A 13,053-nucleotide genomic window follows, 5' to 3' on the forward strand; every position below is an offset into this window, starting at 1 on the left:
TGCTCTACCACCCCACCCACCCCCCTTCCCATCCCCCAGTATCACACAGATATCAGGAACGTCGAAAGCTTTCTTAAAACCCACTACAGAAAGAAAAACTGTACATCTCCTGCTCCGGGTGGCTTGCTTGCTGGCGTTTCTCCTCTGGAGAAACAACCCTATTTACCCTGACGCGAGGCATAACCACCAGCGTCGCCTCATAAGCCGCCTCCTACAATCTAAACCTGTGTTGTGTACTCAGAGGTCACATGCTCAGGTCTCTAACCAAATTAAAAGAGACAGAGATTTCGTAGTCAGTCGGCTCAAATTCCGCATGTAAAATGCGGACTGAACACCTCGGGCACAGCGAGGGGCAGGCCTCGCGACTCACAACGCCAGCATGACCCGCTGTTTGCTCCGAGAACCTCACGTTTCTCTGACGCCTTCCACCTCGCTACATGAGGGAAGCCACAGCCACAGGGTGGTCCAAACATGTCTGCCCACCTGTCCCCCGTGCGCACCCCTCAGGCACGCGCATCGGATGACTGAGCTCTGACTCGCACTGGCACCGGGATGAGCTAAAGCACTGCCAGGTGCTCCCACCATTTTGTGACAAGGTCTCTGATGTAAAGACACTTGTATATGTCCCTGTGTAACGGGCGCTTCTTCCAGCGAGAGCCCTACTTCTCGTAAAAGAAACAGGGACAATAAGGTCACCTACAGGTAAGCAAAGTAGAAACTACTCCCCTAACCCTTCAAACTAAGACATTTCACTGTGTAATAAAAAGTAAACATCTTCGGGACCAGTTCTACCAAACAAAAGATAAATGAGTGACACGAGCTGGTAAAACACACCGACATCAACCAGCACGTAACGCAGTTGTCTAGCTGCCTGCTACGTGCTCCGAGGGCCACAAAACTGAGAACGTGGATACGTACAAGATTATGAGGAAGGGTAAGAAACTGGGGGTTGAGTGGATGAGTCTCAAGAGGTCAAGGTGAACTGGCACGGACCCCACGAAGAGGTGCCACTGCCCATCCTCTGCCCTACACTGCTCTGGCATCCTGTGGCTCCTGGGGGTGGGAATTTCAGAAGTGATACATTTGGGGTTTTTTTTTCTTTTGTCCCCGTGGTCGTTTTGTTTGTGAAATTCTGCACTTGGTTGGTCATTAAGGTCATGGTGACACAGACAGCACAGGGGCTAGGCAGGCACACATCCCATCTCGATACTGCATTGCTATAGGGTGGCAAAACCTGAAAATTCAGGATAGCACTCTAATTTAATCCTGTATTTAGCTGATGATCCCAAATAACACTTTGTCAGCTTTTGTGATCTAGCACAAAACCACATGCCCTGTGACATACCGGCTGGGCTGTGCTGATGCCCTTGACTTGAGGCTTAAAAGCTTTGGTTGGGACATAACTTTGATGTATTGTATTTCCATTTCAAACTGCAATGATCATCCCCTGGGTTTGGCATCACACGGAGTGCGACCAAAATTAGACCGTGGCTGGTCACCGCGCACCTGTCCTCCCTGGTGCACCTGCGAGGGCCACTGCCCTCCACTTTGCTCGGTTGCAAGATCGACAAGCCACGGCTGGTGCGTTTACAGGATGCGGGGATGAGAACCATCTGCCTGGTCTGGCGTCTCTTTAATTAAAACTTTAATTACAGATATCTCTCTGCACAGATAAGTGCGGTCTATCAGCTCCTGGTCTTAATTACCTGTGCTGATGAGAACTGAAAGCAGATGAGCGTTTGCTGAGTGTCTACTATATGGAACCGCTAACGCAGGTGAGAGCCAGCCAGAGTCTAAGGGCCTCGCCGAGAGCTGCCACCTTCCTACCTGTCCTCTCGCCACCATTACAAAAGTTAAAGGTCACCCAGGTTTCTCTCTGGGAAACTGAAGGGCTAAGAGGAGTAAAATACTCAGAAGGATCAGCCCAGGAGGGCGAGAAAGGGCTAGGGCATCAGGCCTGAACAGTCGGGGCCGGCAGTGGGTTCCTGTCTACCTGCCCGGCGCGCGGCCACCGGGAGAGGGTGTGGACAGCAGGAGGTCCAGCTCTGAGGCCCTGCGGTTCTGAGGCGCGTCCCACAGCACCGCAGTGACCAGCACGGCACTTCTCAGGGACGCGATGACCACCAGCGAGGACAAGCAGGCCAGGTCCCCGGCATTTCCCGACCACGCCACGGCCCCACTCCCTCCCTCCCCTTCTGGCCGGAGGCTGTCACTCGTGACACCTCTCCCACGTGTGTCACAGCCCCCCCCGCCAGCACCAAGCCTCCGGCTCTCACGTCAGGAGGCCTCCACTCGTGCCCGAACCCCCAACCTCAGAACGCGTTCACGTGCGAGGGGACACGAGAGGGAGACAGGCAGAGGGACGCCACCTCGACCGGCTCCTCCACCTCTCCAGGAGCGCGGTTAATCGCGCACATCCACGGTGACGCGGCCTGGGCTCTGCTCCCCTGGGTAATGGGACCGGGGCGCCCTAAGCGGCAGGTCTGACCCCCGAATGCCTCCAGGGCGGGCTTTCCCGGGTGCAGGTTGCTTGTCACCAAAACCAACGTCCGACCCGTGACCTCCAAGCTTCCGGCTCTAAAAACGGAGCAGCGAGTGCACTAAAAGCCTGGGACGAGCGCCTGTGGAGCAGTCAGGGCCGCCCCGGAGCCCAGCACACTGTGCTGTTCAGTGACTGACACCTGGCATTTCCCAAACTATCTAAATCCAAAACACTAAATTACCTAAATCTTCAAGATGAACCACTCAAATCAGGGTAGACAGTCACAAACAAAATCTGACAATGTTCAGGCCAATGAGGGGTAGTGCCTACTCCCTTGAAAAACAAACTGAGACGAATTAAGAAATGTCGATTTCAACACCTACTACGTGCTAGGCCTCGGGGAGGACTTCGAGTACTTTACAGGCTGACGACAGACACGCCCATAAGCATCTGCTACACAGAGGATAAAGATGGGAGGAGGAGATGGGGGGAGAAGAGGAGGAGGGGACGTAAAAATAAATGCATAAAAGTGGGGGGGGAGAAGGTCAAAGGGCAAAGAAAATGTGGCCCCCTCACCGTGCTCCACTCTGGACTGATGTGGAGTCTGGTCTTTGAGAGGCACGAGGCCCACGGCCAGGGACCAGCATTCCTTGGAGTGGGCGGTGGGGGCTTTTCCCGCAAAGGGCCCCTGTCACTTATGATGTAGGGAACTACAGCGTTAACAACGCTGGCCCAGAGTCTGGGAGCACGGGTCTCCAGGTGCACAAATGATTCACATTTTTGTCTTGTTTGTGACATAAACGTCCTGCATTTCTGTACCTATTGATTATCGATAATCGGTTCTCTGCTGGAACGGCCAGACCAGAGTCCGAGATGGGTTCAGTGCTCCGTAACTTAAAGCTGTACAAGTGACCTCTGGTGTGCAGCCCACATGGAGGAAGCCACTGCTACGGGGTCTCTACGAGTGCCACACGCGTGACAGCCTTCTTGGCGGTGGCGGGTCGCCGGAGGCATTAGTCAGGGGTGCTGACGGCTGAGGGATGGCACTGAATACAGCCAGGGCCCCTGCAACCGAGTGACAGGACCACATCCTGTCCGGGGTGCAGCTGGGTCCGCCAGGAAGTGTGGGCAGCGGGGGCCAGAGGAGGGGCAGCACCGGCATCTGAGTCCCCGTCCTGCGATCTCCCGGGGCCTGGCCCTGAGCCTCACAGACACGGAGACGGTTAGTGACCACGAGAACACATGGCACGGTAGGCACTTCCCACTCAGTCTGCGAGGAGCGAGCGACGAGGCCTCAGCCAGCTGGGCAGAGATTTCTCAAAGGTCAGACACCTTGTGACGCCCCGACAGCCAGTCAGACAGCTGAGCGAGGCCAAAGGAGACGAGTGCGTGGCCAAGCGGAGGGGGGCTCTCTCCCACAGCCAAAAACAGCCAAAAACAGCCGAAACCGAAGAAGCCATCGACAAAGGGCTCAGTGGCTCTTAATTACCTAAACTTTCTTCCTCCAAGACTAGGGACCTCATGCACCTGAACTTGCATCTGCCCGATCGCCACGCGCCATCCGACCACAATCCCCAGTGGCACGCCCGCGTCTCCGTGACATGTTAGAGGACTGAGAGGGGCACCCTTTCGAGTTCCGTTTTCTGCAAGGTGTGGGCTGACCTCAGAACCCCACCTCATCGAAAGCCCCGGACGCCTCGGTCCCTCCCGGCGTGCACCAACCACCTGCCCCGCACGCCGGCCCAGCTCATCGTGACCTTCGCAGCGAGCACTATCCCTGTCATCCCCATTGCAAAGAGGAGGAAACGGGGGCACAGAGAGGTTGGGTGACTCGTCTTGAGTCAGGCCTCTGGCAAGAGGCTGCAGTGGGATTCGACCCCAGCCTGCCGGCCACCCCCACGGGCATGACGCCGCAGCTGCCATCGGCACAGCCCCGGGGAGAGCCTGGAGTTCAAAGCACCTCTTCTGGGTCCCCACGCAGTGTCTCCACCATGCAGAGCTGCGTTTAATCTGCCAACACCCTGGAAGGCGAGCAGGAGACACACAATACCCACACTTCGCACAGACGACAACCGAAGCGGAACCAGGAAACGCTTCACAAACTCCTACATGTTAAGCCAAACAATTAATTCACTGTTTTCAGCACCAACACGGAAGTCTTTTGAAGTCTTTCTATTTGAGTTTTTTAAGCTTTGTGTGACTAACTTAAAAGACACCAATGACGTATCCAGAAACCGTGCTTGTCAAAAGCAGGTTTTCTGACTCTCAGACGGTTCTCTCACTGAATCACGCTTCCAAAAACTCTATCCGCGTAGCTTACAACTCACTAGCATTCCTAAATACTAACCAGTAAGCAAAGTTCACTGAAGGTAAGTAATGTGTCCCTATACAAGCATTCTTAGAAAAATCGGGTTACCTTAAAATGTACCCAGCAGAAAACTTTAAAGACAATCTGACTGACCTAACTGCAAAGTAAAACATCCCAAAGCAAACTTTTCTCTTCTGTACCTGTTATTGTCTCTTTAGCTCGTCCCGGACTTAAAAAGCACTGGACTCTGTCTAGAGGACATGTGAGCCCCCAGGGAGGTGTCAAGAGGCCTTGATTCTGCCAACAGGGAGCTGGGACTCTGGGGGCCAGAGGCCAGCTCACCTCAGCGGTCCAGTGGGCACAGGGCTGCTTAAGCAAGAGGAGTGGGGGCACGTCACCCCCCTCTCACCCCTCTGAGTCTCTGCTCAGCGACCCTCGAGCTACACACCGCTCGTCTGGTGCTGGACGGACATGGCCTCAGAGGAGCTGATGAAGACCGGACCTGGCAAGCATCCCGAAACGACGCTGAAAGCGTTTCCATGAAAACATCACCCTGAAATGCAAGGTTTGCTAAATAAGTTGCTCCCAACTACTGGGACATTTATTCCCATGTACTTTCTGGCTTTATAATCATAGGATGTTTACCTATTTGCATTTCTCAGCTCTGGTATTTTGTGATTCTGTGAAAAGACACCCAACAGGCCAAAGGCAGTTTTGCAGGTATGTTAAGTATTACAGACAAAAACGAGCTAGAAGCCCGAAGAGTTCACGAGAGTTCCAACCTCTCGTGAACAGCTCCCTACAACTAATTTTAATTTGTGGTTCTAATGAATGACATAAACTTTTATAGGTATCAACAAAGCTCAGAGAGGACTTAAATCCATTTCAATGCTCATTTAGCAGCTTCAGCTGCGTGCAATTAAAGCCTCGGCATTAAATGTTAGAGAATAAAATAATGAGACACTTAAAAAATAATCTGCTTCAGCAGGCCATGCTGAGAGATTTCACAGGATTTTTTTTTTAAAGGACGTGATTTCTTAGGATTATCTTGCCAGTTCAAAGAATTAACTCAAGCTTGATTTTTGGTTTGTTTTGCTTTGGAATAAGAATTTTCTGAAAAAAAAAAAAATACGATAAAAAAATGCATTATCTGAAAAACAATCATAAAATAGCATATGGCATAAAGCAATCTGGTATATGGACCATCACAGCTGACTGACCAGGTTTCAGCAGAGACAAAAAGACATTTTTGATCATGTTAATAAAATACTGCTTATTCTTAACTTATGCCTCAAATAAAGAAATAAAATGTTAAAAGGAGAGGGAAAGGCGATTTTGGAAATGAGACAACTTTCTTCTAGCCCTTACATAGAAAGGGCTACACTTTCTCTCCCAGGTATTCGAGAGGATAAAACGTAGTCAGAATGTGGCAGCTAAGGGTAATAACTTTGAATTGCCACAATTTCTGAAACACAATTTAACGTGCAAAAGGGAAGGGGGCACGTGGCGATGAGGACAGTGTGTGTGGAGGGGAGAGGCAGCGGTGGTGGGCAGGAGAAGGGTGTGAGTGTGTGTGTGCACACACGCGAGTGTGAGTGTATGGAAGGGTTGGGTTGTGTGTGTGAGTTCTGTGTGAACCATGAGTTAATTTAGCCATTGAGAACCATGAATAGAAAAGGAGATATACTGTATGGGAAAATGCACTCATTAAACTGAAATTTTAAAAGGATGAAAACACAGATTACACTTTATTTTAAAAACTGAAATGAATTTTAATACAGAAAATGACGACAGCATTTTGCAAATTTATCGCTCAAAGGGATATCTCTATTTGAAGAAATCAGCGTGTTACACTTTGAGAGATGAAATGTTACAGCTTGTACACCAAAATTAAAAAATGAAATTAAATTAAAAAATGAAATGGTTACCAAGGTAATGCAGGTCAGGGGATCAAAGGTGAAGGGTCACACATTATTAAAAAGAAATCCAAAAGGGCGGCTGCGTCATGATCTCTGCAAAACAAAGGAGCTCCAGTAAGTAAAACTAGTACCTTTGAGAATTTAAAATTCAGTTCTTGAAAAGAAGACTCCCCTGTAAATTGAACACAGTCATTCCCGATTCTGTGTAGAGCCATTTTTATTTAGGTACAAAACCAAATTTTAATTACCTGTTACCAACAAAATTTTTGTGCAAAATTAACCATTCAATCATATTAAAACCCCCAAATATCTCTCATTGTAAGTGACTGAAAAGTACGGACACTTCCACCGGACCCCACACCCTGTTTTCTGGAAATGACAGTGTTTGACAAGTTGCCAACATATCAGAAATCTAATTTGGTCACAGCTTGGTGAGTTTTTTTCCCTCTCCCCAAGGAATGAGTTCCAAAATTGAGTTTTGCAAATTTGTTTCATTTGAAGTAGCTGCATAAAATTTCCATTATTGGAACATTTAGTATAACAATGTTCTAGAAGACAGCAATAAAGTGATACATGATAAAATAAACTGTGTAACTGTATCTATTAAGATCTGTTCCCACATTCCACTCTCACTGCACAGGGGGGGAAAAAAAGACATCTCAGGCAAAATCACTCGCTAGTTCTACTGGAATTACACAGAATTAGAAGAAGCTTGACACGAGGACCATCCGACAAGGGAAAAAAGTATCTGACAGGTTAGGCTTAATGTCCCCAACAAATATTATTATTTACTCATCTTCCCCATTGCCAAATTAAAATAGCTTGTGTTTTAAAGAGGACAGAAAGAGCTAAGGTTTTGTTTTTGCAACATGCAGCTACCACCTAAATCATGACGGACATACTCGGCAGCAACAAGCAAGCATAGCGATTAGTAGCTACAGTAAACAAGTTCCGTATTCATTTCACTAGTAAAAAAGGTAGACACGATCATCACGGTGACAGTCACCTTGAGTCCCCTCTCCACAACGAAAGGTCGACCTGACCCCGGGATCCAAGGTCCTCGGTCCTCGGTCCTCACCGGACAGCAGGCGCTAACAGGCAAAGCGCACAGCGGCCCCCACACGAGCGTAAACGGGAGCATCACGAGCAAAGAACTGAGGTCTAAGTACCATTCCTTCCTTCAGTCTCCTACTTCCGTTTCATCCTACGATGCCTAACGTGTGAGTTCACCTCGTTAAAAATCCAATTCCAAAAATACGTAGAGATTTAAAATACAGACGACTGCCCAAAAGGATTTTATTAAAAGGAACAGGCTATCCTTTCTGGTGGCTTAAAACAATCACTATAAAGGCACACCTAGTTTGACTGTGTTTCACTTTACTGTGCTCCAAGATGTTGCTTATTTATTTATTCTTTTTTTACAAATTGAAGACAAGACCCCACCGCCAGCAAAGAGATTACGACCCACTTTGCTAAGTACCAGAACCGAACCCGCAATATTTCTGAGGTCTGCCTGTAAGTGAACTCTATAAACATCAGGTTTCTGCTTCCCTTGATTCGGTTTTGTTCAAAATAACTCGCAGAGCTTCGTGCACTAGATACGAGCGTATTAGTGCCTCAGGGCCACGTTTCTGAAAACATGATTTTTTTTAAAGTTCCATAGCCACTGAAAAGTAAACTAGCATTTCATTTCTCTGGGATGCACATCTCCCATAAAGCCTGTCACATATGCACGTGTTGCTGGAGGCGTGCAAGTCATTTTGCACACTCTGGAAGAATCGCTGCCCCATCAAAGCAATGCGTGTGTTGTTTTAGTAGCGCTCAGACAAGCTCAGCATCTTTACAGGAAAAGGCAAGAAGTCAGCGGTACAGCATTAGTCAAGTTTTGTTTTGCTAAAATATTTCCTATTACAAATGAGAAAAAGTCTATGTACTCAGATCAAACATCTCTATGCACCCCTTTTTTTACCAAGATACATGTATTTATTAAGCAACTTCTTGACGACAAGATAAAGTACTCAGAAGCTTTTCAAAAGTTTTCTAAATCATTTCTAAAAATCACCAACTCACAAAAGTATGTCAGTCCAAATTTCGGGTAATTTAAGGCGTTTAGTCAACAGTTTTCAAATGAGTTTGCTCTTTGGGTGGAGAAAGGTAATGGCTTCCAGGAGTTACTAAATCCCTAATATCAAGGACCCCAGAATCCAACGGAATAAATTAAAAGAGGGCAGGAGGACTATGCACACCTGGGAGCACCTGATCCACCTTCAACCGTGAGCAGTCGCCAGAGCCCCTTGGCTGAGGCAGGTGTCTGGAATACACGCACACTTCCACTGACACATTCTGACAACCGCCTACTCGGCCTCAGATCTGCTGAAGAGACACGGGGCCTGAGTAGCTTTTATTCTTTCCAAAAGACAGGCCCGAGCTGAAACTCTGCACACAAAACACCCTCCTAGCCCCCCTCCTGGGCCATAGCCAGAGGGACTCGTGGACCAAAATGATCTATCCTCCGTTCTCCTCCGAAAGCATCCTTTCAGTGAGGCCCAGGCATTAGGACTACACGTGGACTGATGGGATAAACGCCCGTGTACGCAAAGACGAAAGGGGTTTCTTTAACTCCAAACAAATCCCTAACTGGCAGTACTGACATTTTTACATCAAGGGGAAGAGAAGGCCAGTCTACTGCAGGAGAGTCTCCATCCAAAATGACAACCAGTAACCGAACAGGAAATGCTGAAAAATCCTACTAACCCCAACACTGTGGGCATTAAGTAACATGCACAGGACCCTCAACCCAACACCGGAAAGCTGTAATCCCACGCCGGTGAGTTATGCCACAGAAATGAGAAACGCGCCAAGTCTCACTTTCACAGGACCATCAAGTCATCAAGAGTTCTAGCAAAGAACCAAAGAATGCTATTCCAGGAAAATTCTCACCCATACTTAGCCCTCTGTTTATACAAACAGAGTACTCAACTTAACACCTGATTTATACTCCACATTAACTTCTTCTCTCTCTCTCTCTCTTTCCTCCAAGGACCAGCCAGCATTTATAAGAACAGAGAAGTGGTTCATTTCTCAACTAAACAGACATAGAACAAAGAACGTCATTTCTAGTAAGGCTAAATCATGACAGAAAGGCTGCCATTTTCACAAGCACGTTAGTTTCTAAACAAAACACATGGAAAACCAGAAAGAAATGAGAATAAAGAACCAAGAGAATTCAGAGAGCAGGAGAAGCTAGGAGACAGCTGAGGAAATACATTAAAATAGAACCCTATACATTTTACTAATTCTTTATAGAATGGCTATCAACTCAATATAATGCTCTCAGCAGCAGAAACTAACATCAGCAAATGCCTTTAGAGATTAAAAAGAAAAATGTCCAGCCAAAACCCTATTACAGTGATGGGGCAAAAAAATTTTATAATCTATAAATAAATAAATCATCAACATGTCATTCATAAAACGAACAATTCACTAGAATAAAACGCACTTGAGCTACGTCGACCCTTCGGTTGTGTGAGGAATGTATTTCTACTCTCCTTCCACATTGGAACTGATGTTCGATTTTTCAGCACGTTAGAAATACCATCTATGGAAACCCTAAGCGCACGAAAGCACTTGGCGTTCAGGTCTGAGCCTCCTGCACGCGCCCCACCCCCCGCCTTCCCCTGTCCCCCCGCTATCCTGGCAGGAGCCATTCTGACCACTTGTCGATCTCTCTGAAAATCTATGTCCTCTGTCAAGCTTCTCAAAGAGAGTCTGCTCGAAAATATGTTTCTCGAAATTTCTATAAATGAGACAGTAACTGATATCTCCAATCATCGTGTCAGTTTCCACTATGGTCCTCCAAAAGAAAACAGCTAAGACTACAAATTTAATACCCTTCCACCCAGGACTTTATCCTCGACGATGTCATTCTTTTCCTGAATAGCTTCAAAGATGTCACAAAAGGATGAAGAAAGTGGACGGGAGAGGGACGAAGGGGACAGGAAACTTTTATGAGTGGTGAAAACGCTCACTATGGTGACAGTGTTCTGTGCGTGTGTGTGTGTGCGTGTGCGTGCACGCACACGTGCACGCTCACACTTTCAACCCTACAACTTTAAGTGTGTGCAATTTATTACATGCCAATTATACCTTAAAAAGCTGTTTAGGAACGGGGAAGTGGGCACGAGACGGGGACCTGGCCTCTCCCTGTGACCCCCACACAGAGAGAGCTGGGAGTGTCATGGGGGAGACGGCAAGAGCCGCCTCCCCTGAGCCCTTGAACCCCAACTCTGGAACCACCTGCTGCTGGTCTTCTTAGGTGACATAAAAAAAATCCTTGTTTAAAAGAAATGCACAAATATGTAAATACTATATAGTTAAAACATCTGATATTGATTATAACTTTCACATCAGCCACAAACCTGAAATTACCATATTTTCTAAATCGAAAGTCAGGGCAATATGTCGTAGTTTCCCTAAGAAGGGACTGTTCAAAATCGGCTTTTGATATACTCCTGGCTCTGCAAATGTTGTCTAAATTCACCAAATATTCTTAAATTCTTTTCTTCAGATTTGAAATTTACATTATGTCAACTCTGTCATAGCCAATAGCCATTGTTTTCTAGTACTATCCCACTAGGGGAAGAGAATCAAACGATATATGCCAAATTCTACTGAAGACAAAATAATAAGACAGAAGGAAAAGGAACCAGATCACCCGCTATTGATTTTATTTCTCTATCGGCTGCTTCCAAGCTCACTAACAGCGCGCGCCGGCGCTTGTTTTAATTGCTCTACGGGCTTCCTGCACCACAGGCAGGATCATTAAAACTCCTACCTTTTCCATTTCCTCTATTCATTGATTCTCAAACTTCAGACTGAATAAAAATCCCGTATTTAAAGCAAGACATTTGTAAAAATAGTTCCCCAAATCCTACCCCCTCGAGATCGCCATTTAGTATGCCAAAAGAGGAGCTCGACAATCCGCATTTCTAGTAAAACCTCCAGATGAGTCTGACCAGAAGAGTCTACGATTCTTGCTTTAAGAAAAACTGCCCAGGTAGGTCTGACCGCATCCTCCCGTCCCCACGCACACGCCGCCTCCTGCGGGCACTGGGCCCAGATGACAAAGCCGCAAAGGTGCGAAGCAAGAAACAAATTCCAGCCGGCAACAGCCTAAGGTGGCCCTGCCTCCCGAGACCACTAACATTTTCTAAAAGCCAAAAGGTGCCTAAAAAGTCTTTAAACCCTAGGAGCTACGCTGAAAGGCAGGGTGGCTATCGAGTCCTTTCTGGGCTTTAAAAGCGTGCCACGTGGCTCTGGGTTCAAGCAGCAGCTCTGTCACTTCCTACTTCTATGGCCTTGGACGGATTATTTAATTTTTAAGTCTCATTTTCTGCATTGATAACATGAAGATGGTAACACGCCCACCTCACGGGGCTGCCGTGAGAATGAAGGAAAATAAGCAGCGAAAGCTCCAACGGGCAGCAGCTCGGCGAGGGCAACGGGAGGCCCACCGCCCTGCTTCTCTTCCCACCCGAGCCTTCCCGAGGTCTGCAGGGGGGACGCTGCTATCCCATTCCTGCGCATGCGTAAAGGTTAAGTTCAAGACATAAATCTTAAGAACGGCAGAGCTAGAATTCCAACTAGATCTGTCCGGACCTGTCCTGCTCCACGACGCTCGCGTGGAAGGGTCTGGAAGACGCCCTCGTACGCTGCACATGTGGCTGGGAAGCGCGACAACGGATGGGTGGGCCCTCAGGGCGACTCCACACATCTAGATCCACCCGCACCGATCACAGCACCTCACGCACTGCACTGAAAAGGTTGCATGTGCGGTTTAAACCGGCCAATGACAGAAAGAGAGTCAAGGACTTACTTGCGTATTTACACAAAAAGAGGAAGAGTGTTTTCCACTCCGCAGGGCTCCTCGCTAACTTAGTTAAGACAAATTCATTCATCAACCAGCATGTACTGAGCACCTGACTCGGCAGACTCTGCACCGGGTGCCTGGGCTGCGGGGTGAAGGGCAGGGCGGGCTCGGCCTCATCCATCACAGCCACCTCGGCAAGGGCTCAGACCCAGGACAAGCCCTTTCAAGCGCCATGAACATAGTGAAGGAGTACAGGATGCCACGGACACACAGGCACGGGAACGTCATCGCCCCCACTAGGGGGCCCGGAAACTTCCCCACCCCCCCACCCCCCCGGAAGAAGTAACACTTCGCTGAGATCTGGAGGATGACAAGATGGAGGGTGACCGTCTTCTAAGCAGAAGTGGCATGTAAAAGGCAACATGGCCGCGAGAACCTGAAAGTGCAGTGGGAGCCAAAGGGGAAGAAGCCAGTG

At 48.1% G+C, this 13,053-nt stretch overlaps 1 protein-coding gene across 5 annotated transcripts in view; it reads right to left on the reverse strand.

Annotated features, from left to right (window-relative positions):
• Window positions 1-6,513: 6,513 nt before the first annotated feature.
• Window positions 6,514-13,053, reverse strand: part of LOC111744844 (calmodulin-binding transcription activator 1-like) — a 73,170-nt gene continuing 66,630 nt past the window's right edge. For all 5 annotated transcript variants that reach the window (XM_023535597.1, XM_023535599.1, XM_023535595.1 and 2 more), the window contains exon 5: window positions 6,514-6,802. In XM_023535597.1, the coding sequence (XP_023391365.1) occupies window positions 6,765-6,802 (38 nt within the window). In that variant the 3' untranslated portion in view covers window positions 6,514-6,764. The remainder of the gene's footprint in view (window positions 6,803-13,053) is intronic.

Source organism: Pteropus vampyrus, unplaced genomic scaffold (genome assembly GCF_000151845.1).
Source record: "Pteropus vampyrus isolate Shadow unplaced genomic scaffold, Pvam_2.0 Scaffold142, whole genome shotgun sequence".
NCBI classification, from domain to species: domain Eukaryota; kingdom Metazoa; phylum Chordata; class Mammalia; order Chiroptera; family Pteropodidae; genus Pteropus; species Pteropus vampyrus.